Consider the following 27,762-nt stretch of genomic DNA (forward strand, 5'->3'; position numbering starts at 1 on the left):
CAGTTTTTTCCTTTTTTTAGTTTTTTTTAGTTTTTAGTTTTTTTGGTTTTTTACCTTTTTTTAGTTTTTTTAGTTTTTTTTAGTTTTTTAGCTTTTTTATTTTTTTTATTAGTTTTTAGTTTTTTTGTAGTTTTTGCCTTTTTTTAGTTTTTTTAGTTTTTTAGCTTTTTTATTAGTTTTTAGTTTTTTTTTGTAGTTTTTGCCTTTTTTTAGTTTTTTTCTTTTTAGTTTTTTTGTAGTTTTTACCTTCTTTTTAGTTTTGTTAGTTTTTTTTTTTTACTTATGTCCTGGTCGTCATTTATACTCCCTGTGTCCCGGTGCTTTGTTGATTGCTAATCGAACATTCCTTTTGTCCTGGTCGCTTTCTCTTTGAGTGTCGTCATTTATTTTTTTCTTTTTTAGTTCTTTTAGTTTTTACCTTTTTTAGTTTTTTTAGTTTTTTAGATGAAAATTTTTTTTAGTTTTTTCCTTTTTTTCTTTTTAGTTTTTTATTGGTTTTTACCTTTATTTTAGCTTATTTTTCAGTTTTTTCCTTTTTTTTAGTTTTTTTTTATTTTTTATTTTTTTTAGTTTTTTACCTTTTTTTAGTTTTTTTAGTTTTTTTAGTTTTTTAGCTTTTTTACTTTTTTTATTAGTTTTTAGTTTTTTTTGTAGTTTTTGCCTTTTTTTAGTTTTTTCAGTTTTTTTTTAGTTTTTTATTGGTTTTTACCTTTATTTTAGCTTATTTTTCAGTTTTTTCCTTTTTTTTAGTTTTTTTTTAGTTTTTAGTTTTTTTAGTTTTTTACCTTTTTTTAGTTTTTTTAGTTTTTTAGCTTTTTTATTTTTTTTATTAGTTTTTAGTTTTTTTTGTAGTTTTTGCCTTTTTTTAGTTTTTTAGCTTTTTTATTAGTTTTAGTTTTTTTTGTAGTTTTTGCCTTTTTTTAGTTTTTTTAGTTTTTTAGCTTTTTTATTTTTTTTATTAGTTTTTAGTTTTTTTTTGTAGTTTTTGCCTTTTTTTAGTTTTTCAGTTTTGACGTCACCTGATCCAGTTTTTTCAGGTGACGTCACCTGATCCACAGATCCACAGATCCACACACAGACAACTTATTTTTATATATATAGATAGATATATATATATATATATATATATATATATATATATATATATATATATATATATATATATATATATATATATATATATATATAACGATAAGAGAAATCATCAATGCAACAGCAAAAACACATTAAAAAAGAGAGAGACAGAAGGAGAAAGGGAAAACCGCCCTCCTAGATTAGCGACCAACATAGACCAGCACCTGAATGAGGCCCCAACCCCACCCATCCACACAACCACACAGGCCAAACAGCACAGCCACACACAATCAACGACAAAAAACATATATAATTAGTTGGAACCACCTGAACAATTAACTGTGGTAAGACCAAGAGAACAGCCCGAACAAATGAAATCCACAAAGGGTGAAAATCAACAGCCTGGACGATCATATGAGACAAGACACAAAAATGGATATTTACAACTGTTTTCACGTTGGAAGAAAAAGAAGCTTTTGTCCCACCACCTGAGCAATTAATACATCTACAACCTGAACCATAAATTTGTCCCCTATTAGTGTATAAGGACACCATATCGACTACAAAATAAAAGTAAAAAGTTTTTGATCGATAAGCAAAGAACGAAATTAAGACTCAAATTCATCCGTTGGACTTCATTAATATACATAGCCATATTTTAATATTTTTAAATCTTAAAACAAAAAATGATAAAATAAAGCCGTCACATTATAAACAACAGACATTTCCTATATAGATGACGTTAAGCAAGTAGAGCAGAAATAGTGACTGGATCAATTAATATATGAGTGATTATGCACATTAAAGCCGAAAATTGGAGTCCAAGAACTTACCAGCTAAATTCATGGAAGGCCATAAAATGTGTACTTCTGCTTGACTAATATCTGAAGGTCCTTTATTGATAATCTCATATATGTGCATTACTTCCGGGCCTATCTCAGACTCGTGAACCTTAGGTGTTTTCTCATACAATGACTTGTTATAATACACCGTATCTGGCTGAGAAAGCCTATAAGATAAAAGCTTTGTTAAGACATAACACATAATTAAGACATAATAATGTATAACTATAATATAATATTGAATTATAATATAATATTATAATGTAAAATAATACTATAATGATATTATTCTATTATAATGTAAAAAGATATTATACTATAATGCTATGTTATAATATATAATTTCACAATATTATATGTTATTATAATAATATTGTATATTAGATAATATTATAAGACATAATTAATATATAATATTTTTCAGAAAATACCTTTTCGGGGCCTCAGTTTTGGCTGAGTATATTAGGAGTCAATCACATTACTTCTTGAATGAGCGTTTCCGTTTCATTACGAACGGACAAGGTGAACACTCTGATTCCAAATGTAACAGTCGTTTTACTCACGACAAAGCCCTTAGCTAGACCAATACCTGACGCACAATTCTTATCACTACTCGACGAGAGTAAAGAAAATAAAGTAGTACTATTACATTCTTTAAATGTTTTCTTCAGATTATGGGTCTCCCAATGGGCACTGTTTTATCTCCCTATTTGGCAATTTTTTACATAAATTTCATAGAACAATATGCTTTGAATAGTTTTCCCTTGAAAAGATTTTTGGCACATTTGAACACTTTTGACTCAAATCTTCAATTCACAATAGAAGTAGAAGATTCAGGAAAGCTCCCATTTTTGGATGTTTTAATTATACTTTTATTATACTCCTATCCTTGAATTGTCTATATATAAAAAGCCGATCCATACTGATCGTTATCTACATTTCTCGTCACATCACCCTCCTTCAGTAAAAAGGGGGAGAGTAATATCTTTAGTCGACAGAGTACTAAAAATCTTTTCACGTAATCATGTAAAATCTGAATTTTAAAGATATTATATTTTGCATTAGCTACCCAATCCACCTTATTGAATATATTAAAAAAAAACATAATCTCACTATTTCTTTTAAAACTGAATAGAAAGTTGAACATTTTATGAACACAGGAAAGGAAAAAGCCGACCCTATACTGGGTAGTGGTGTCTACAGAGTCCTCTGTTCAGGTGGGAAATTTTACATTGGCAGGACCCATCAACAACTGGGAGAACGATTACATGAACACAAAACCTCAATAGATAAGTCCCTGAGGTTTGAAAATACAATTGATTCTGCTATGACCCTCCATATTTTTGAAAGCCCTGATCATTTAGTTCTTTCGAAGAGGCGAATTTGATATCCACTGTAAATGGCCTACCGCCGTTTTTCAGAGAGGCAATTGCGATAAAAAAAATAGGTTTTTTGATTCAGTGTCTTTTCTCTTCTTGTAGTGTTCACTTCAAAAGGTTAGATTTTGTCTTTGTATGTTTTTTATTTGCGGAGGTCCTTGTCGAAATATTTGCTTGTTTTCGTTTTCGTAGTTTACTACTAGCTGACAAAATCCTGGTTTTTTCTCATCTATTTGGTTTTATTTTTCACTTATTATTTACTTTCTTCTCTTTGTTTCATGCTTCATGTATAGCCAGTGTTGTCTTAGAATGTATTTAAACAAAGTTCAGGAGCGCAATATGGAAAAAGTGGAGTTAAAGTCAAACAGAAATTTACGCTAATATCGCAATATTCTTGGAATACAAGGTATAAAGTGGAAAACTAAAGGTTTACTTTAAATTTGATATTTATAGGTATGATGTTTTTTTTTCCCGTAATGTTTTGAAAAATGTAATTAAATTGGTACGGTATAGGGGTGTACGCAAAACTATAATTGTACAAAATGGTTTACCGAATTATACAAAATAGTGCAGGGTAAACCAAATATGTTTTATTTTCTATAAGAACCACGATATTGAAAGGGGGAGCAATTATTCGCAGAATTTTTAATACACATAGGACTTCCATCGACCTCCGTAAATTCCTAGACTGGACCGCTTTTCACAAAGAATCAATAGGGCAAGTCAAACTGAACAAAATAGTAGAAATTTGGCAAAATGTGTTCTTTGTTGTCTACAAAGACATTTTATGAGGGTAAATTATAATGATTAAGGACTATGGGAGGGTTATTTAAGATTAGAAACTATTTGAAGTCTAACAGAAAAAATCACAATCCGAAGCAGAAAGGAACCAAACATTCGTCCACCGGAAAATATTTTTTCTCCGAATGATGTGAAATCTGATAGTAAATTTGGCTCTTACCGGTATCTACATTCATGACGCCTTACAAGAAGTTAACACGTCTAAAATGACGTCTTAAAAACTATTTTTTAATTTATCTAAATTTTTTAATTATATCACTTTTTTATATTCTGGGTAATTTCCAATTTAAATAACAGGATTTTGTAAAGTCTAAGATCCTTACTTAGAAAGGGTAAGAGAAATATTTTGACATTTCGAACTCATGGACAGAAACAGACATCATACCAAGGGCATAAATGGTCCAATCTTTAGCTGTGTTTCAGAATATTAGAACACACACAAAAGGCAAATCGTGGGTTAAGATAGTTGAATTTGAAAAAATTGAACAATAATTAACATGTTCAATTAGATGACAGAAGTATAGTGCCACCAATTTTCAAAGTTAGACTTTTTTCTCAAATTAATTCAACTTTACTTAAGTACCTTTCTTTTCTTTTTCTTTTAAGAACGAAATTTGGTTGAGAAATTTTTGAAGTACTTTTAAAAATTTAAGTACTTTTTTAATATATCCTTTTTACTTGAACTTTTAAAGTTCAAATTTCTTTAAAATCAATTCTACTTTACCTAATCTAATGAAGCGCCACAATTCTAATTATGGCAATGGTGACTCTCAATTCACATAAGACCCACACTTTACGCAAACTCAGGAACGTTTTTGGAGACCACTTTCCAAGATAAAAAAAAAAAAAAAATTTCTGGAAAGAAACTACAGCTAACCACAAATGACTACATTTTCAAGAGAAAATTTTAGAAAGAAGTGAATCATTAGAGCATCTATGTACCTTTAATGCATCGTAATTTAGCCAAGTTTCACTATACTATCTGATTTCATGGGAGAGGGGTATTTATGGAGAATTTTCCTCGACCTACCCATTTTTATTGTATTACATTACATATTTACATTATATTTACATAGTTACACCTACATAAACATTACGAATTATCAAATTTGCACGAAATAATGTAAAAAATACGTGATATATTTAAATGTTGGTCAGATTTGTGACTACCAGGCATCAATTTTTGTGATCCAGTGCATGAATTATTATTTTCATGATTATTTTTCCATGAATCAGGAGCACCATAATTATAATACAAGAAATTCACAACTTTTAAGCCATGAAAATAGAAAAACAGTCAGATCATCATACATGGTTCATTATCTGGGGCCTTCTGTTTGGAATAATCTGCCGGCTAGCATCAGGGAGTCTGTCACTTTATATGGGTTTAAAAATAAATTGAAAACATTTTATTTAACTAATAGATTTTGAAGGGCGGGAGGTTTTCGATGTCTGTTTATGATGTCTTTTTTCGCAGTTTCTTGGGGTGGGGGTTGGAACTGGTAAATAATATTTAATAGGATTATTTTGTTGCGTTGTGTTCATGTGTATGTGTTATTGTTTTTTGTATATAAGATAGGCTAGGGGGATAATCATGAGATGATATGTTCATATATTTATTTATAAGATATAAATCATAATACGAATTTTCAGCACAAGTCCTTAGGACTTTCTTTTTGCTGCAATAATTTATTAGTGTTGTCATTTTATTTTTTTATATTGTGGATTAAAATAAAACCTACCTACCTTCACTTCACTTCACTATGAAGCAAATGTGGAAAGAAATAAATCTTACATTAAAGAACTCAAACATATTTGTAGAAAACCTCCTAGAACTGCCAGGATTTTTTTGTCTTGGAGCTACACTTGGAGCTACATGAAAACAACGAAGAAGAAAATGGTTTAGAGAAAAAAAACCTTACACTTATAGATATTATTTTTGCAAGATTTTTGGCCTTAATAAACAATAAGAGTCTTACCCCCGAATTATCAACTCAGTTTCAACTTTAATAGGAACCGAAAGGTAGCGGACATTATCATCCAAGTCCTCCTCATTTTCTGGATTCGTAGAATTGGCTTCTAAGACAAAAGTTAGGGATGACTTTGGCTTTTCACCAGTTGCTGCTTCAATAGCTGCTGCAGCTGCACGGGATGGTCCAGCTAAAGGTTGCAACACGATCTTGAAATTAGCAGTCCTTCCAGCTGGTAAAGGGTTACCTACAAAAATTCCATTCTAAAAGTTGTATTTTACATTACTCAGGCTTGGGAAAACGATCAGGATAGAACTTAGAGGAAACGCAAAAAATATACGAATTACGTAAAAAACACGACGTTTCTTAAGGCTATGGATACGAAAGCGTTCGCGTTGCGTACATGCCAGATACTCGTTATTATTTATTCTTATTATTCATTTTTAATTTGAAAAGAGTTGTAAAGATGAAAACTTATCAACCAATTTCAAATTATTACTTCATAATAGAAACGGGTACAGCCATTTGGCAGTTGACTAATTATTTGCCATGGGCTAAAAGTATAAAATAATAAAAATTGGAAAAAAACAACAAAAAGAAACAAAGCTTAATCAGACTCAAAAACAAGGATTTATTTTTATTCATACATTTTTTATTTATCATGAATGTATTCTTTTTATTTTGTATATATATATATATATATATATATATATATATATATATATATATATATATATATATATATATATATATATATATATATATATATATATATATATATATATATATAATGTACAGATAAAACCAAAATAGGCAAGCGACAAGAGGAAAAAGAGGACTGAGAGTTTTTTTAGCATCTTTTCATTTTTTATGATTTTTCGTTTGAACTCAGCTACAGTAGGCTAAATGTGAAAATGTAATCAATCGGTAGTACAATAGAATCCTACTTCTCGGGATTCTGATGCACTTAGTTCCAGGCCTAATTAAAACTTCTTTAAGAACCAAAAAAAATAAAGATGTGTAAAAAAAATTCTTTGCTATTTTTACTAGAAACACAAATCAATCAATGTTCAGAAACACGGATTTTGATTCAAAGTTTTTTGGCAATTAAAAGAATAAAATCAAACAAACAAGCAAGTGGAAGAAATAAAGGATCATTCCTTTGTTTCTTGCCATCTTTCTATTTGTGTGGTTTTTTGTTTACACTTAACTACAATAGGCTAAAGGTGAAAATGTAATCCATCTGCACTGTATCAGAATCCTAGTTCACATGATTCTGAACATTAAGTAGTTTCAGGACTAAATTCTCTACGAGGCAAAAAATAAAAATATTAAAATAAACGTATGCCTTTTTTACTAGAAAGACAACTTAATCAGCCTTCAGAAACAAGGGATCCTGATTCAAAATTTTTGACATTTAAACGAATAAAACCAAACAGAAAAGCGAGAAGAAGATACATTTTGCTTAGCAGTTTCATATTTTTATGGTTTTTAATTTGCATTTAACTACAAACAAACGAGCAGAGTCTTTGATTTTGAATTACGTTTAAGTTGTACTGGGTGGTGAAAAAACTACTAATTTCATACTTTTCTTACCAAATTTACCCCCGAGATATTATTTGGCACCCTCATCCCGTGTTTTTTTCCGTTATTCACTCTTTTTGTAAATAAATTTGTCAATTATTGGCACCCTTGTCACATCCCTCCTCCCAAGATTTTGCTCTATATCTACCTTTGGAATAGGATTTTGTAGGTGTTTTTGAGAATAAATGTGTACGGATCCTATCGGGTACCCGTCTGAATAACCGTATTTAAAACAGTAAGTGGTATGAAAAATACGGCCCTTTCCTGCTTTCTAGGGTTATAATGAGAGAGACGTTCAGATGGCTAGGACAAGTTTTGCAGATGAAGGATGACAGATTGCCAAATATCTTCCTTTCTTGGAGGATATCCATCAAAGACCAAATGAAAAGTATGTCGTTCCCACCTGGGGTTCGAAAAGGTCTTAAGGAAGAATTTAAGGAAAATTCAAACTTCGTGGGAGGGTGTAAAAAGGAGGTTTTGAATAGATTGGGACGGAGAAGAGTGCGTTGCCGTGTCAGTGGCTTGGTGCTGCATTGAATTGCTAGTAGTGGTAGTAGTAGTAGTGTATTCAGGTTAAGTCAAATTCAGAATTATTTGGCTGTAAATATAAAACTTAAATGTTACCATAATTTAAACAGTTGGTTTATTCTGATTCAGTCCAATTCAGAATTAGTTGGCTGTATAAATAAAGCAGTAATTTTATGACCATTGATACAGTGGTGTAAAAATTAGGAAAAGGACAAACATTTAAGCAAGAAAGCATGAAAAATATTGTCAAACATTACACAATTCAATGAAAATAGTATTTACATTAACTTAAAAGCTTTTATTTTTATACAGCTGCTACATAACAAAAGCTTCTATTACTTAAAATTTTGAGTGTCTCCAGAAAATTTATTTTCAGGTCCGCCTAGATTTGTTGCTCAACATTAGTAAAAGGGGTTTAAAAAAGGAATAGCATGATTTGCCTATAAGATATGTCATAAAGATTAGTTAGATACACCATTGAGGATACGTTATTAAAGATACGTTACAGCATTAGTTAACTCGTTTTAAAAAGGAATAACATAAAATACGTCATAAAGATTAGTTAGATACGTCATTGAGGATACGTTATTAAAGATACGTCAAAGCGTTAGTTCACTCGTTTTTATTAAGGAATAATGTAATTGGCTTATGAAAATATGTCATAAAGATTAGTTAGATAGGTCATTGAGGACATGTTATTAAAGATTCGATAAAGCATTAGTTAACTCTCTTTTAAAAAGGAATAATGCGATTTGGCTTATGAAAATACGCCATAAACATTAGTTAGATACGCCACTGAGGACATGTTTTCAAAGATACAGTAAAGCATTAGTTAAACCATTTTTAAACAGGAATAACGTGATTTTCTTATGAAAATACATCGTAAGATTAATTAGATACTTCATTGAGCACACCTTATTAAAGACACGTTAAAGTATTACTTAGCTCGTCTTTAAAAAGGAATAACATGATTTGCTTATGAAAATACGTCATAAAGATCAGTTGGATACGCCATTGAGGATACGTTATTAAAGATACGTCAAAGGACTAGTTAACTCGTTTTTAAAAAGGAATAATCTGATTGGCTTATAAAAATACGTCATAAAGATTAATTAGATACATCAATGAGGGTACGTTATTAAAGATACGTTAAAGCATTAGTTAACTCGTTTTTAAAAATGAATAATGTGACTGGCTTATGAAAATACGTCATAAAGATTAGTTAGATAAGTCATTGAGGATACGTTATTAAAGATACGTTAAAGTATTAGTTCATTCGTTTTTAAAAAGGAATAGTGTAATTGGCTTATGAAAATACGTCATAAGGATTAGTTAGATAGGTCATTGAGCATACGTTATTAAAAATACATTAAAGCATTAGTTAACTGATTTAAAAAAAAATAATGTCATTGGCTTATGAAAATACGTCGCAAAAATTAGTTAACTTTTAAAAAGGAATAATGTGATTGGTTTATGAAAATACGTCATAAACATTAGTTAGACACGTAACTGAGGATACGTTTTTAAAGATACGTTAAAGCATTATTTAAATCGTTTTAAATAGGAATAACTTGATCTGTTTATGAAAATACGTCGTAAAGGTTAGTTAGATACTTCATTGAGCATGCCTTATTAAAGATACATTAAAGCATTAGTTAACTCTTTTTTTCAGTGTGATTAGCTGACGAAAAACGTCATAAAGATTATTTAGATACGTCATCAAGGATACGTTGTTAAAGGTACGTTAAAGCATTAGTTAACTCATCTTTAAAAAGGAAAAACATGACTTGATTATGGAAATACGCCATAAAGATTAGTTCGATACGTCATTGAGGATACGTTATTAAAGATACGTCAAAGCGTTAGTTCACTCGTTTTTATTAAGGAATAATGTAATTGGCTTATGAAAATATGTCATAAAGATTAGTTAGATAGGTCATTGAGGATATGTTATTAAAGATTCGATAAAGCATTAGTTAACTCTCTTTTAAAAAGGAATAATGCGATTTGGCTTATGAAAATACGCCATAAACATTAGTTAGATACGCCACTGAGGACATGTTTTCAAAAATACAGTAAAGCATTAGTTAAACCATTTTTAAACAGGAATAACGTGATTTTCTTATGAAAATACATCGTAAGATTAATTAGATACTTCATTGAGCACACCTTATTAAAGACACGTTAAAGTATTACTTAGCTCGTCTTTAAAAAGGAATAACATGATTTGCTTATGAAAATACGTCATAAAGATCAGTTGGATACGCCATTGAGGATACGTTATTAAAGATACGTCAAAGGACTAGTTAACTCGTTTTTAAAAAGGAATAATCTGATTGGCTTATAAAAATACGTCATAAAGATTAATTAGATACATCAATGAGGGTACGTTATTAAAGATACGTTAAAGCATTAGTTAACTCGTTTTTAAAAATGAATAATGTGACTGGCTTATGAAAATACGTCATAAAGATTAGTTAGATAAGTCATTGAGGATACGTTATTAAAGATACGTTAAAGTATTAGTTCATTCGTTTTTAAAAAGGAATAGTGTAATTGGCTTATGAAAATACGTCATAAGGATTAGTTAGATAGGTCATTGAGCATACGTTATTAAAAATACATTAAAGCATTAGTTAACTGATTTAAAAAAAAATAATGTCATTGGCTTATGAAAATACGTCGCAAAAATTAGTTAACTTTTAAAAAGGAATAATGTGATTGGTTTATGAAAATACGTCATAAACATTAGTTAGACACGTAACTGAGGATACGTTTTTAAAGATACGTTAAAGCATTATTTAAATCGTTTTAAATAGGAATAACTTGATCTGTTTATGAAAATACGTCGTAAAGGTTAGTTAGATACTTCATTGAGCATGCCTTATTAAAGATACATTAAAGCATTAGTTAACTCTTTTTTTCAGTGTGATTAGCTGACGAAAAACGTCATAAAGATTATTTAGATACGTCATCAAGGATACGTTGTTAAAGGTACGTTAAAGCATTAGTTAACTCATCTTTAAAAAGGAAAAACATGACTTGATTATGGAAATACGCCATAAAGATTAGTTCGATACGTCATTGAGGATAAGTTATTGAAGATACGTCAAAGGATGAGTTAACTCTTTTTTAAAAAAGAAAATAATCTGATTAACTTATGAAAATCTTTTACAAAATAAACCAATGAAAAGCGCAGTTTCTCAACAAAGCAGTAGCCTATACGATGTAAATACTTGTCACTAAAATTCGACGGTTCCTCCTTTTTTTTTAAGAACGATTCCTAAAACACAAGGACCGTTTAGTTAGAATAGGAAGCTTATTTAAAAGCGTTAAAACTTTAACGTAAAGTGTATGTATTGAGGAGGGGAGCAATCCCTTCACATACAAAATCAGTTTTGTTAGTTTTCTTCGTTTGAGGTTTGTTCGATTCGATTGTTGCTCTTTACTTTCAGTTGATTTTTTTTATTTATTTAATTAGTCAAAAGTAAAAATGACTTTTTCCGAGATAAAGCACTCTATGAGTTAAATGGTTAATTTTTGACTCTTCTCCCTCTGATTGGGTATCCAAAATATGACATAATTCGCTTAAATGGTGTTTATTGTAACTTAAAAGCTTCTAAGTGATAGTATTTAGGAGTAAATTTTAATAGTTTTTAAAACAATGAATATTGTCAATAATAAAATTTACATAAGAAACAAGTCTACATTCTACGCTGTGGAAAATTTGTTTGATTCGTGCCCTAATGTGCTAGTAAATACTTCTGATTGTTACCGGAGGGTAAAACGGTTCGACGCCAATTCATTGCAGTTTTTTTCTAGCCTTCTCCTATTTGAATAAAAGTAAATTTAACTTGGGTATACTTACCAATATCACATTTTAAGGTATTGTCCTGACCTGGCGGTGAGCAGAGAATACCCAAATCTTTGACGTTCTCAGATACGGTCCTATCAATACTGACATAAGAAACGCCTTTGGGAATTCTAAGTGTCAACATGGTTTCAAAGGAGTCTTCGCCTGCGTTATATACTGACACATCCATATCCAGTTTTTGTCCTGATCCCATTATGTAGCTGTCGACATTACTAAAAGACAATTTACAATTAAATTTAGTCTTAACAAAGGAGAACAATCCAGAGGGGCGAAGAGAATCGTAGTCAAAATGTAGAACTAGTGAAAGAATAATGGCAATAGAATAGCTGGAATAGAATATAATTATAGTTACCATGTAAAGTAATTAATTACCAAAAGTTTAGTGGATTGTCATCCCCGAACTGATGAAACCAACAATGCCTCTATGCAAAAGATTACTGAACACCCACTTGTGATACGTAAAGTTACAAGCTATGAATGGTATCATTGTGGCACGTGGTGTCAGATAGATGAGAACCACCTTCCTAATTGGGCTGGTTCCCCCACTATAGATGACTTTAAACTCTTTTCGAAACACTGAAAAATAATTATTTTGCCTTGACATCTATTGAATTTATCATATTGCCTACAATGTACAGGCGTGGAAACTAAACAAATTGCAGTCGTAAAACGTAAGACGCATTCGTGAAACTCGTAAGAACGATTTATAACATATTTAAAAAAAGGACTTACAAAGTGTCTCCTAAGAGGGACTTGACCTTGTAAGACCCAATCTAAAGTCACTAGATCTTGCAGCATTTCAAAAAATTGAAAAAAAGCAACTAGCCTGCTTTAGATACATTTATAGATAAGCATTTTCGCTTTCAATGTATCGAATCTATTTAGAAATCAATCAGTACTCATTGACTTCTCAGATTGTTTACGATGTAAAGACCCAGAGCCTAGACAAAGTGCATGCGTAAGGCAGGAGACTCGTTCGTAAATTCCATAAGTGCAATTTATTAATATGGTTGAAAAGAATCAATAAAGTGTCTACATAGAGATGTTTGGATTTGTAAGACCCTATTTGGGGTTACTAGATCTTATAGTAACTCAATAAACTAATTGGTGGCAAATTATGTTAGCTACACCTTGCAATTAAACATTCTCTTTAGATCTGCTGAATCTATTTATAAATCAATCAAGACCCAATGACTTATTAGGCTTTCTCCGATGTATAAACCTCAGGAACACTAAGTGTAATTGTGAGACCCATAATAATTGAAATAATTTATCAATTCAAAAGCCAGCAAAACAAAAGAGGGCAAAAGTCCAGGCCAAAACAAAAAAGGGCAAAAGGCCAGGGCAAAACAAAAAAGGTACCAACCAATAAGGGACATCACTTAATGTTAATTCCATAAATAGAATCCAACATAAATGTACAAAAAAAGGACTCTATGGTTAAGTTCTAGTCTGAGGAACTTCCCCAGATTTCAAATTTCTCCCCCCAAAAATATCCGTATTATTCTTATTTAATTAGTGTTATCATTTAAACAATACCATTTTTTCTTCAATCCATCATTTTTGCACTCTTTTACAGAAAACCAAGATTTCCCCCGATTACCCGCATATTGAGCAGAAGTAAAGAGCGTTTTTACGTCTGACCCTACCCATATGCTTTCGTCTCTCCCTAAGTGACAATCTGCCAGCTCTCATATTTACCACACAACTTAAATTCATCCCCCGTACTTCTGCCCTAAAATAAATCTCTCCCCCAACCCCCCTTCGATTTGTGCATACCAATCTAGTGAACAGGCTGACAAAAACAAAACAGATGCCAACTACTGCTGTAAGACATTGGTCCACGGGTGGGTCTTGCCTGATGAATTATATCGGTCAATTTGCGACAGAATTACTTCTTCAGGGTTGGTAACACTGTAATGGCACGTAACATACCTATTGCTCGTTTACGGTGGTAAATGCAGCAAACAATTTGCATACTTGTAGTACATTGAGCGTAATTTCAGTTTATATGTAGTTGTAAAAATGTGCCAAAATGGGCTAAGGTACAGAAAATGAGACAAAATCATAGCATTGTACACCTGGGCCAACAGACGACAAACAAACTTCCACTTATTTGCCACTATACATAAAAGAAGACCGCTTCTGAAAATGAGAACAGTAACCGCCTTGTCTCTAGTATTGGCCGTCCAATAGAGAGGCCTAGATATACAATATCATCCACAAGCTCAAGAATAGAATCACCAAGCGTGACGCTCCGACCAGTATATGATTTCAAGTTAAAAAGCAGTACTTCAGACTTTTCAGCATTAAAATGGAGTCTAATATGGACATACTCTTGTTGCAACTTAATAAAATTAGCTTCTAGCCCATGCAGAGACCAGCTCAGGTTCAGCACATCATCTGCATAACGAATCAAAGACAAATCAAAACGACGCAAAATATAAGCCATAAGTGGCTTTGATCGTGGCCTTATAATACTGTTCTTAGATACTGTCAGCGACGAAATAGAACCTTGTCTCACACTTTTCTTTACTGGAGAAGGAGATTTCCACGTTTAGAAGCAGCAGAATCACATAAGAGACTAGTTCACTCTTGAGCTAGTAGAGGGAGCCTAAGCTCCACTTTCATATTTTCATACATGTCAGCCAGCGGGGCTAGGATGCAGGGATCGATCCCGGCCAAACCCAAGTCAAATATAAATCTCCTCGTGGAGAAGCGAATCAAATGCGCCTCTTACATCATGGGCAGCTAAAGCAATGGGCTACTTTCTTTCTGCATCAACTAAAGCAGATACCAAAGCAGGAAGGGCGTGACCACACCCAAGGCGAGATTGAGAACCAAACTGGTGGGCCTGAACTGTACATTTAGTTCTCAATTCATCAATTATCAATTTCTCAAAAATTTTACAAAATAAATTTGCAACTGTTATTGGGCGAAAAGACGAACATTTAGAAGGAGGTTTATTCTTCTTAGGGATAGGAGTCAAAAATCCGATTGAAAAAGAATCAGGGACAAATCCCAGATAAAATATCATTTGGTAAAGAAGATCCCTATGATACCTATATCTATATATATCTATCTACTAGCTGTTAGGGTGGAGCTTCGCGCCACCCCAACACCTAGTTGGTGGGGCGCTTCGCGCCCCCCCAAGCCCCCCCGCGCGCGTAAGTCGTTACGCGCCATATTAGTTACGCGCCATTGTAGCTGTGTCCCTGTGTCCCACCTGTGAATAGAGATAGATATAAATATATATTTTTAACTACGTAAAACATGCGAATATACAACATTCTTCGCTGTCCCATTGTCTGTGCATATAAATAGCATTTATATTCCCTGTGTCCCGGTCGTCATTTGTGTCCTGGTGTCCCAGTTTGTATTTTCTCTTTGAATGTCCCGGTCGTCATTTATATTCCCTGTGTCCCAGTGTCCCGGTCGTCATTTGTGTCCCGGTGTCCCGGTCTGTAATTTCTATTCAAACAATCCCTGTGTCTCAGTCGTCAATTATATATCCCGCCTGTGCCCCCGGCGTCCCCGTTGTAGTTGTGTCCCTGCGTCCCGGTCGTCATTTATATTCCCGGTCGTGATTTGTGTCCGGGTGTCCCAGTCTGTAATTTTTCTTTGAGGTTCCTGGTCGTCATTTATATTCCTTCTTTGTCGGTTGTCATTTGTGTCCCGGTCTGTAATTTATCTTTGAGTGTTTTTTCTTTTTAGTTTTTTTTAGTTTTTTACATTTTTTCAGTTTTTTTTTCTTCTTTATTTTTCAGCGTCACTATGAAGTACATATCGCCGAACCTTTGTTTTTTAACTTAAATCAAATTAAGCTAAGTAATTAGTTAAATAAGTAAGTAAAATTATCAAGTAAGTAAATAAATAAGCAAGTAAAACTAGTTAAATCAATTAAAATTAGTAAATCAAGGAGTAAATTAAGATAGAGGAATATATCAAATAAAGAGTGAAAAATATTCAAACAGAAACAAAAAACACAAGAGCTACTAAGGATCTAAAAATGTTTTAGATCTTTTTAGTATTTAGATAAAAAAAATACTAAAAAGTATTCACACATAATCAGTGGGGATAAAAAAAGATTATATATTAAACAACATCAGTACTTACGATTTTACAGCCAGCCTAAGGTTGGGTATGCATATATTATCAGGACCACAGTTTTTCTGTATATGAATCGTATCTGACCTAACTGGAGGTGGAGACTGGCTTAACACAGGAGTAAGTGCTCGTCTTTTTCGTCTTGATGGGATGGCGCCACCGACAGAGGTAGTAACTGCACCATTTGTAGTGAAAAATCGGGCTTCTGCCTCTAAAGGAGTTAGTTTATCCCGAATTCCAGGCTAGAATTATAAAGAAATTAATTGAGCCAATGTTTCATTCACACTGTTTTTTTTTTTTTTTCAAATAGAATTGCGAGCACTTACTCTGTCGATAAACACATATAAATTGATAATCCAACAAAAATTATCTATCGCTAGAAACAGACATATGACAGAGTCAAGATCATTTAAATTAGAAAAAATTGACGATTCTTTACATATATATATAAAAACATATATAACTTAACAAAACATATTTAACAATAATAATAATATATATAACAATAATGTAACAATAAGAACGGAGAGTTCTTTCTTCCCTCTTTCGATAGGACACGCTATGACAGAGATACCGACAGAATATTTGGACAAAAGAAAAGCTATGGGACCCAAGTAAAAAAAACGGTTAAATGGCAATTTAATACCAACAAAGAGTCGGTTATTACGGCGGGTACTTTCTAAAAAAATACTGAACAAGAACCGAACGAACTGTTATAGATTATGCACAAAAAGTATTAGTGATTTCACTTTGTTTTTCTTTGCCTGCCTGGCTTCGCTCCTATGTTATTTTAGTAAGTCAAGACCAACTCACAATGGCATATCCATTTTTTTTTGGGGGGGGGGGAGGGATCGAAAAACGCATCGGAAATGTGTTTATATGCATTTTGTTTAGTTTTTACGGGTCGAACAAAGATTATGGGGGAGAAGTTTAAAATGATTAAACGGCAATTTAATACCAATAATGAGTCGGTAGCTACAGCGGGTACTCTCTACAAAAACACTGAAGAAGAACCAAACGAACTGATTTTAGATTATGCACAACAAGCATTAGTGAATTAATTCCATTTGATTGTTGCGTTCTTCCAACGTCTATTCAATATCTTATATAATCTTTTCGGTTATTATTTAAACTTTATTATTGTTATTATTATTTAATTAATTTATGAAAATTCTCTTTTATTTTTATTGACATTCATATCGGAAGACAATTTTGTTTGTGCCCTACCTTAACAGTTTTAAAAACACAGTTTTTTTTTCAGCCTGCTTCTTTTGGCACTTTCTGCTATAGAATTTTCGTTCCGATGTGCGTTTTCTTTGAATTTTTCGTTCTTTTTTTTTCTGTTATGCTTCATTTTTCTTAAAGTATTTTTTTATTTTGTTTTCCCGTTAGATTTCTGAGTATTAGATTGAATGCAAAAGCCAATTTTTGTATATTTTTTCACCATATTTATCAAAATTTTTACCAACATTTCATTTTTTATATTAAAAATATAATATAATTGAAAAAGAAATAAACTACCTTAACATAAACGTTGTGGCTAATGCAGAACAAAGAATTTTTTTGCAGGGAATACGTTTTGTTGAGCGAATTTCTTCCTTGATCTGACAGGAAAAAGAGTCGGGGTGTTTTCGGAAGTTTTGTGTCCAGTATGAACTGCACCTCAATATCTAAAAAAAAAATAATATTTTAATTTTTAAACACTCAAAAATACATAACTGACTTCGAGAATGTCTACAACAGCCTACAAAGGAATAAGACCTATTCTTTCTATCATTAAAATAAAACTTGCTATTCCCTTGTTTTTGACTCTGGTTCAATACAGAAGCAACCGAAAATACGCGCATAGGATCACATTTTTTCACCGATCGACGAGACTACCTGTTTGAACAAACATAAAATATATTCCATGGTCCAAAAAGTCCATACTGTTGAACCATTCTTGGAGAATACTAACAGCACATTGCAGAACTAATCCAACAGAGGCCGCCACGGCAGCGCATGCTTTTCCGCCCCTCCCTAAATACATCCGAAGCTTCATTCTTTACTCCTTCTAGAAAGTTTAAGATTCATTTAATCCTTTCGTATAGCCTCTTTCTGACCCCGTTCAGGGACGAACTAATTTTGCTTGGCCCCAGATGGAAGGCAAATTCCAGCATCTTTGACAATACTTCATCCGTTAACCGTGGCCTAGCCATTTTCAGCTTTCTGTCCTTATATCCCTACAAAATGAGATCAGACCTTATCTTTCGAACAGTATATTTTATATATACGATCAGTCAAGTCGAGCAGCAAAAAGCTATCTTCGACAAATCCTTTGGAAAAGATTAAACGAATATCCTTAGTCTGTTGAATATCCACGTTTCCAAACCACGTCAAAAACTGTCATTGCCCTGGCTTCGAATATACCAATCTTAGTTTGCAGACTTATCTTCGTGTTCAAATTAAAACAGCTAATATGTAATTACGCGCAAGATGATTAGGGGCTGCATAATTTTGAACATCAGTTCATAAATCCAGCGACTTTATATCGCTAGACTCCAGATATTGGTAACATTATATTGAGAAGCCCAATATGACATAGACTTACGTGGAGCAGCTCTGGTGAGCTTGGACTGAAACTCGAACTACTGCTGAGAATGGGCAAAAAACACACAGAGATTGTGTTATTTGGTTCCTATAGTATCCTCAAGTCTTCAGATAAATTAAAGTCTGCAACGTCATTCATTCGAACCATCTATCACCTGCCACGCGAATAGTATCAGCAACCCAAACCACCAAGAACAATGAAAATGATAGGTAATTATTGAACTGATCGCGTGGAAGTTTACACAAAGGATGTGTCTTACAGAATGAGGAGAAACTAGGATTTAATTCTTAATAAAAAAAACTCCATGTGCAGTCATGTAGTTTTGATAGGAGCTGGCACCAAACTTAAAAAAAAAAACATTTGAGAAAAATTAGGAATAATAAGTTAAAAGAAATTTATAGCACTATAGAGCTTATCCTTCCTTGCTTTCCTTCGTTGCTGTTCCTTCGAACTGTTCCTGCTGTTCCTTCGTTGCTGTTCGGTGTTGCTTTCCTTCGAAGGTGTTGTTATCTTTAGAAATCAACAGATTGTTAATGCCTGAACTTTTAAGAATGAAAAGCGTTATCAAATTTTTATATTAGTTGTGCTTGTTAATTTTCACACTTCTGCGTGGCAACACTGACGAAAATGTGATGCTTCAATAGAAATTCCGCAAAGACCTAAGGAAAAATCGTAGCAAATGACAGAGTTTAGCAGTGGCGTAATTACGTCAAAACCCTGGGGGAAGGGGACAAAGTGGAAGTCAATTTTCCCAAGTTAAGTGAAAATGAGAGCAAAAAATGAAAAATGAGCCATATAGTACCATAAAGGTAAAAGCAAGGCTGTATCCAGGATTTTTTTTTTCTGATTGGGTTTTATAAAAGGATTTTCTGGGGGTTGTACACAAAAAACTAGAAAAAATCAATTAAAAAATTGTTTATCTTCATTTTTGTTACATTTCTGTGAGTTGGAAAATATTTCAGGGGGGGGGCAAACCCCCTACCAGCCACCCTCTGGATATGGCCTTGGGAAAGGCATTCTAAAGAAAACTGATCTGTTTCTGTGGATGCATGAATTATGTTGGCCTATCTTAGTTTTAATAAGATTTTTGAAGGCCCTATTTTAGAATTTTAGCTGGGGGGACTGGGCTCTGCAGGGGGAAGGGAGTCCTCTTCCCTTGCCCATAGCAAATGACGCCCCTGGAGTTCAGTTATGAATAAACACTATGCGAGAAAGGAGAAATATATATTTACAAGTATATTCAAAGCAAAAAACATAGATTACGTTTTTATTGTGACTAATAGCTAAGAACGTAGACTTTGCCAACTAATTTGACATTTACTGCACAAAATTACTGTCAGAACTATTGCATGTTACAGATCACAGGCGTGGAGAAAATAGTTCCTCTGCCAATTGGGTAAGATTAATTGGATTCTGAGTAATGTAACATTTCCTTTTTTCCGATTATTCTTTTCTGGCTTTGCTTCATTTCATATTAATTATTTTAGTTCGTTTTTTTTCTCCTATTTTTCGTTTTATTTTTATTTATAAGCTTAACTTCTCCCCTCTCCTTTTGTATTACTAATTGTCCGTGCCCACTAGTTTTATAGTGCAGCTGATTATAGTGCATTATGGTGCAGTTAGGTATACTTTATGTACGGTTTACACACCGAGATTTTAGCCTTACACACGGAAGTGTAAACAACGAAACAATTGTTTTAACAATAAAACAATGATATTGTCGATCTCGGACTGAAACTCGAACTACTGATCGAATGAAACTCTTGGTTGAAAATAAACATAGCCATTTATCAAGAGCAAGGACTAAGTTTCTTTTTTCTTTTATCAAAAATGAGAGATCAAGACTAAGTTTAAGATATCAACTTCCTGAGATTGCCAATAAATATAAACTATTTGATTTAATCAGTGAGTCACCATCACTCTATACATATAAAAAGAAACTGAGATAGCTCTTTCTGCCTATAGTAGCGGGGACTGGATTTAAAGGGATTTATTTATAAATTAGTTTACAAGTCCCATCCGTGTCTCCATGAGTCGATTTCTTTTTCGCTTCTTTTCTCTCCCTTTCTCTCTCTTTCTCTATGTACTCTGTGTGAGTTATTGAGGTGTAATTCCTTCTTCGGAGACAAAACGAGTTGTCTCCCTGTCTCTTTGTATAATATTTATGTATACCGTTTCTAAGTCTAAGTTCGAGTTTTCTGAAGAACTGAGAACGGGCAAAAAAGCCGCAGAGAGATTGCGTTATTAGGTGTCGATAGTATTTTTAAGTTTTCGGATGAATTGAAGTCTACAACGTCATTCATTTGAGCGGTCTGTCAAGGGGATTTTCCGTCATCTCAATAGTATCAGCAACCTAAAGTAGCAAGGACAGTGAAACTGATCGCTTGAATTGGAAACTTACACAACGCATGTGTCGTACAAAATGAGGAGGAACCGGGATTTAATTTTTAATGAGAAAAACCACCATATGGAGTCATGTAGTTTTGATAGGAGCAAGAAAAAAACTTAAAGAAAAGAACACATGGAAGGGTAAACAATGAAACAAACCAAATATAAAAAAGCAATCTCCGACCATTGTTAAAACGTTTCGATTAATGAATAAAAAAGAGCTTAATTTGCAAATTTAAATGAAAAATATTGATTTTCAGCTATATTCGAGATATTAATGATGGACTTGATCCGTTTTAATGTCAAACTTCTTTGATGTGTTTAATTCGTGTTGTTTTGTTGTGAGATTAAACACCTTGTAATCCGTTAAAAAATTAGGTTTCAATGTGTGTTGCAAAACTAGATGTAATCTACTGAATACCATTTTTGGTTGAAGAAGTAAAACCCGCTTGAATGTAACAGCCTGAGTGAAAAAAAAAAATTGACTGACTTGATGTGAATCAGTGTTGTGAAATGATTAAAAAAAACCAGCCAGCATATCTTCCAAGACATAAAATCCCGAAGTTAAAAGGTAGATAATGAATCCATTACTTCTGGCATTAATTTTTAAAATGAGTAGCCGCAAACTTTAAAGACCCATAAAAGCAACATGCTATGAAAAGTATGAAAGCAAGTAAAAAGTAAGTAAATCTGCTAGTAATAAATCAAGACAATGGCAAGTTGATATCCTTCTGTAACATTCTAAAAAAAAAAATCTCTGAACTTACATCGAAGCCAAACACGTACGGCTATACTATTGTTAGTTTTTCTTCGTTATTTCAGAAAATAGAAGCGACGTTTTGATTTTGATTTTTTTTTTTTTTTTTTTTTTTAAGCGTTTGAATAACCAATATTAGGAGCAGTGTTTATAACTGAAAATCCTAGTTATACAGGTTGTAATGGGTATAAGGAACACAGATTTTCCATAAACAATATCCTAAGTAATATAGTTAATATCCCTTGAAAAAAATCCTATTATTCTGATACTTGGTCTTTTAATCTAAGGTCGACTCAGGTTGTAATGGGTATAAGGAACACAGATTTTCCATAAACAATATCCTAAGTAATATAGTTAATATCCCTTGAAAAAAAATTCCTATTATTCTGATACTTGGTCTTTTAATCTAAGGTCGACTAAAACTTGAACTGATTTTTTTACGGTTCGATACAACGGTTCAACGATTAACACAATGATTCAATGATTCCTATTATTCTGATACTTGGTCTTTTAATCTAAGGTCGACTAAAACTTGAACTGATTTTTTTACGGTTCGATACAACGGTTCAACGATTAACACAATGATTCAATGGTTAATACATCATAGTAAAAAAAAAATACATGGGTAACTGGTAGAAAGCAATCAGTCTAAGTATCTACCGCAACCCTAAAACGCAATGGCTAGAGACGTCTAAGGGTAGAGGACCCTTCTAAAACTGTTTTTCTATTGCCGTTAAAAAAAGAAGATAATTTGAAAGCAAAAAATGTAACTCGTAAAAAGAATAATGAATATCTGAAAATAAAAAATAACAAAAAAAAGGAAAATTCCAATGAAAAAAAAAACAATACCTGCTTTTAAATCGACGCCTATTCCAGTATATTCCACACATAAATTTAAGGGTGTACACGGAACTGGGGTATTATCAAGCAATTTGCAGACCAATTTATTCTCCAAATCTATTTGTTTTGAAGGGGTTTCAAATGTTAAATTAGCATCCAGATGAATAACAGGACGACTGCGAAAGAACACCGCATTGTTTGTTTCATACGCTCCGACAAGAAGATCCGGATATTGGTTGTTATCCAAATCCAATGCTCCAGAAATCGAAAATCCAAAAGTAGACATTTGGTCATTCACATCCTCTGCATAAATTACCTAAATAAAGAAATTACCTAAATGAACTACTCAGCAACGAAGAAATTCATGTTGTTGTCCTACAGACATTACAAAAAAAGATAATTTCTCTATAGCTCCGTAAAAAAAAAGTAAATTGTTCTATAGCTCGGTAAAAAAAAAAAAAAAAAAAAAAAAAAAAAAAAAAAAAAAAAAAAAAAAAAAAAAAAAAACGGCCTTGTAATTTACAATCCCTACCGGTGGTTCTAACCTCCGTTTCATAGTCCTTCATCCAGGAAGTGCAATGGAGGGGGATGGGGGGCCAGCCATCCTGCGCTTTGGCGCACTCTTTGTGTTTAGATTCCCCAGATTTATCTGGGTACCCATTTAAGGCTGAGTCGATTCTGGCTGAGCCAAATAACCAGCGACACCGGGACTCGAACCCCTGTCCTCACGGGCAAAGGATTTCAAGTCTAGCGTACAAACACCTCGGGTAGGACATGTCAGAAAAGAGCTAAAAAGTGTGCTTTATTTCTATTGGTTTATTTTCGTTACGTGTTTTCTAAGCCAATGTTTCTATTCCTTAAGTGTACGTCAGAGCTCCGCCTTTTTTATCCGTTGCTGTATTTACTCGATATTGCTACATCAAACTTTAGCCAATAGAAAGAATGCAAAACCTACCAAAAACTTCAAAAAATAAAATTTGGAAATACTTTTTGTACCACCAAAACTGCTGAGATAAAAGGAATATCTACCTAAAAATTTTAAGTGCACGTTTTCATCATAAAGTTGTTGCTCGCCTGTATTGTCTCATTTATTGATATACTAGCGTTGAAATTGTCCCTTTTTGTTAATTTTTTTTGTGTCATGTTCCCATTCTATGGGTATGAATTTTTGTCAAATCCCTTTAATCATTTTTAACAACCCTTTCTTTCACATGTAATTTCGTCACCACATAATGTAAAGGTATTCATAACATAAGTTTTTTCCGGACATAATGTAAGATATTTACCCCCAAAAAATTTTATCGGAAAAAAAGCTTTACGAGTCTACTGCTCTTTAGGGGCCTTCCCCAGGCCACTCAGCGCGTCCCCGGGTGGCGATAGGGGAACGCTATACAGATATTTAGGGTACCTCCATAGGAAGCACGGGCCAAGGGGGGACTTTGTTCCATGTGGATCCATAATAGAAACTAGGGCCCCCTCGCCCGGGGACATAAATACAGGTGGAGAAGGAAGAAGGCCCCTCAAATGTGAAATCAACAGGGATCACCGGCGAGTCCACACGTCCCACGAGTTACAAACCTTCTCCCAGTAATGGGTGAAATTGCATGGTGACGCAGAACACCATCGTGGGAGGATCCTCAATAGGAGGGCAACTGGGGCACGGTGTAAGATCCAGATCTACGGACTCCGGCCTTTGCAAAGGGTTGCCTCGACCCTTTTGGGGTACCTGCAAGACTGGGGACTTTGCAGTCAACTCTATTCCCACTTGAGGAGTGGCACCCCTCGAGGAAATTACAGCTTAGTAAACGACGCAGCATTCGCACGGGATTGTGATTGATGGATAATTCTTCTGGGCGTCATCTGTTCTGACAGGCGTTTTTGGGCTGAAAAACCTCTTCATAGCTAATTTGTCTACTATGGCTCATCCCTTCCCCCGTAGTAGCATAATATTTGTAGGAATGAATATACAATGAGTCGGAGGTAGTAGGCTTGGGACTGTCTGTGCAGGATTTCGATTCTTATTGATAGAAAAGCATCGCCAAGTGCTGAAAACCATGCTGTTACCAAGATGGGCCCAGGATTGCACAAAGCCTCCATTCACGGAGATGCCAGGGACTTCTTGCTGTCAAGTTCTACGCCGGCTTAAGCGCTTCGGTGTAGACTTCAGAAGATATGCTGATCACCGTACTGCACTGGTATCCGGGATCATTGCTTTTCCTGAGGGCAAAATAATTTCAATGATTTAAAGAGCATGAAAATTGGAACTTGGAATGTTACGACGCTAAAAATATGACTATCGTATCGACATTTTGACAACCGAATTCAGACGCAAAATGGCGTTTTTACTAGGAGATTTAAACGCCCAGGTCAGTAGAAATAGGGATAGATGGTATCCTAGCCAAGGTAAATTTGGTGTAGGAAAAGAAAATAGTAATGGCTACAGACTTTTGCAATTTTGTAGGTATAACAATCTAGTTATAACCAATACAGTGTTTGGTCATATAATGGCCCATAAGTTGACATTGTATTCACATGATGGTAAGACAGCAAACCTTATTGATTATGTTGTAGTAAACCGAAGACTGGCAGGATCAATACAAGATACTAGGGTGTCTAGGAGTGCTGTTATTGATGTTAAGAGTAATGATCACCACCTAGTAGTGTCTAGGGTTAATTTAAAGCTGAAATTTCGAAAGCGTAGATACCTCCCGGGATGTTATGATGTTGGTATACTCCAGGATGAGAATTTGAGAGAAGATTTCCAGGAACAGTTGAATACTAAACTATTCATCTGAATTGCTCGTAAAACAGAAATTATGGCCCGAACTTGGCAACAAATTGTCGAATTAACCTTCAGTTAAGCATTAAGAAAGTATTGATATAGCCTGCTGGTCTCAGAGGCCATAAGTTTGACCAAGATGCCATTCGCCTCGAAACATGAATGCAATCCGTGAAAAATGAAACGTTATCACAGACTATTTACCATTTAAAATTAACGGTTACAGGGGAGTAGCAGGACAAACTTGGGAGTAACAGGAGAGTAACGGGAAAAATATTAAATGAAAGGAGAAAAACAGGCAATTCTATAATAAAGAAAAAATAAATATGAAATCAATTAGAAATTTGGAATTCAATTTCAAAAGAATTTTTAAGAAGAATTTAACACCATGATTTCCTGTAGATAATAATTTTCGTGTAGGAGATGAACACCCAAATTATTTTTTTAGCAGGGGGAGGGCTTGAATATAGCCTCGTCAGAATTATATCAATTTTTTTTTAATGATAAAATTTTTCTCTTGTATACACTTTTAGTTTTCAAAACAGGTATGTGTTGACTCTTAACCACTCTTACCCTCAACGGGAACCTATACAGAAGAAAAGGATAACACAAGAATAAAAACTAAGAATAATCTAATACCTTAGTCAACTTTTGGCCAATCACATAACGCTACCCGTAAATAATTACTTTAACACCCACTGTCTTTAAGGTAATTTGGAATAACCTTTAAAATCCACCTTATCGACAGACAAACATCCGAAATTTGACAATAATTACACTTAATCGTGCAAAGTCCTAGCACCTTAATACAAATCTGCGGACCCTTTGGCAGAAATTCACTATTCTAATTTCGGCTTTTTTTTCCAAACAGTAACTTAAATAATGAATCTTCAAGCAAAAAAGAAAAGGCTGCACAAATTAAGTTGTCATATTGGAAGAATACAATTGTGGTATTAAGCATTAGATTTATTTACTTTTAAGTAGACAGAAAAGACTCTCAAGGTAAAATATCAAAGCGTAGCTTCTTCATTATCATGAATGAATAGCTATATTTGAAAGGTAGATTTATTAGCTGATTTGATACCAGATAATATAAAAAGACCATCTGTTAAATCATTTATTGGTTTATATTCAGGGTTGCCATTTGGAGAAAAGAATCACTAGATTTTAGGGAGCGTTTCGTTGATTTAGTGATTTTCTTCAATAATCTAGTGATTTATGTGCTGATTTGCGAATTTTCACTTTTTGGCAATATAAAAAATAACCAGAAATAGTGATAAATCACTAGGTGTGGCAGCCCTTTTTATATATTAACTAGTGTATGCAAAAACATTTACTCTTAATTTATATATAAGTTCGTATTCTTAACAGCCCATTGTAACCAAAAGTTTAAAACTGTGTTTTAAACTGGCTAGTGAGGAAAAGTTTTAACTGGCTACTGAAGAAAAACTGTCATTATTAGATGACTCGGGAATGGTAATTATCATTTCTATTAGTCTTAATAATAAAATGTTATTATGAAAACAAATTTCCAGGAATTTTTAAAAAAGACAGAAACCCTGAAAAATGAAGTGAGTTTTGCTGTGACGTACTTCAAAAGGGTTACAAGCTCTTTTAAAAAATTCCTTCATTTTTTTTACATAATATTTTACTATTAAGACTAAGAAAAATAATAATAAGCACTACTGACCCAGCCACATTTTTCCTCACTAGACAGTTTTTTCACATATACGTTTTCAAACTTTTTGAGGCCCCATTAAGGGCTCAAAATATAGTTTCTCCAAGAAGCGATTATCGAATTATGAAAGAACATAAAAAAGGCATCAATTGCTATAATCACTTTCAACTAACTAAATTATGTTAAAAATAAAAATTTACCCGTTTTTATCTTTTGGGATTTACCTTAAGAAAAAAAAAATGTTTTTCTTTCTTTTAAAATAAAGAATTTATTTTGAGAATTTTATTAGAAGAAACTTTACTTTTAGACACATTTTTCCTACGAGAATGTCCCAAACTGGAGTTTCTCTCTGACTCATAAATTGTCAAAAAAAGAAAAGCAAGAAAGGAAAATCTGGTTTTAAAAAGGGGGAGAACACTCCCAAAACATCAAGTGATCTTACAGAAAATCACACCATCAGATCCAGCATACCGAAGAACACTACTGTAGGGGTTTCAAGCTCCTACGTGCAAAAATGTTGAATTTGGAATTAATTGCCAGATGAAAGATTAATGATGCGGCGTGTTTATTT

The 27,762-nt window shown here is 33.1% G+C and overlaps 1 protein-coding gene across 4 annotated transcripts in view; it reads right to left on the minus strand.

Moving 5' to 3' along the window:
• The window catches only part of LOC136029957 (integrin alpha-PS2-like), a 158,869-nt gene that overhangs the window by 20,351 nt on the left and 110,756 nt on the right, over positions 1–27,762 (minus strand). For all 4 annotated transcript variants that reach the window (XM_065708509.1, XM_065708508.1, XM_065708511.1 and 1 more), the window contains 6 exons: positions 22,744–23,050; positions 17,681–17,829; positions 16,169–16,401; positions 12,047–12,264; positions 6,076–6,313; positions 1,908–2,083 (listed from right to left, as the gene is read on the minus strand). In XM_065708509.1, coding sequence (XP_065564581.1) covers positions 1,908–2,083; positions 6,076–6,313; positions 12,047–12,264; positions 16,169–16,401; positions 17,681–17,829; positions 22,744–23,050 — 1,321 coding nt within the window. The remainder of the gene's footprint in view (positions 1–1,907; positions 2,084–6,075; positions 6,314–12,046; positions 12,265–16,168; positions 16,402–17,680; positions 17,830–22,743; positions 23,051–27,762) is intronic.

This window comes from Artemia franciscana, chromosome 8 (assembly GCF_032884065.1).
Source record: "Artemia franciscana chromosome 8, ASM3288406v1, whole genome shotgun sequence".
NCBI lineage: Eukaryota > Metazoa > Arthropoda > Branchiopoda > Anostraca > Artemiidae > Artemia > Artemia franciscana.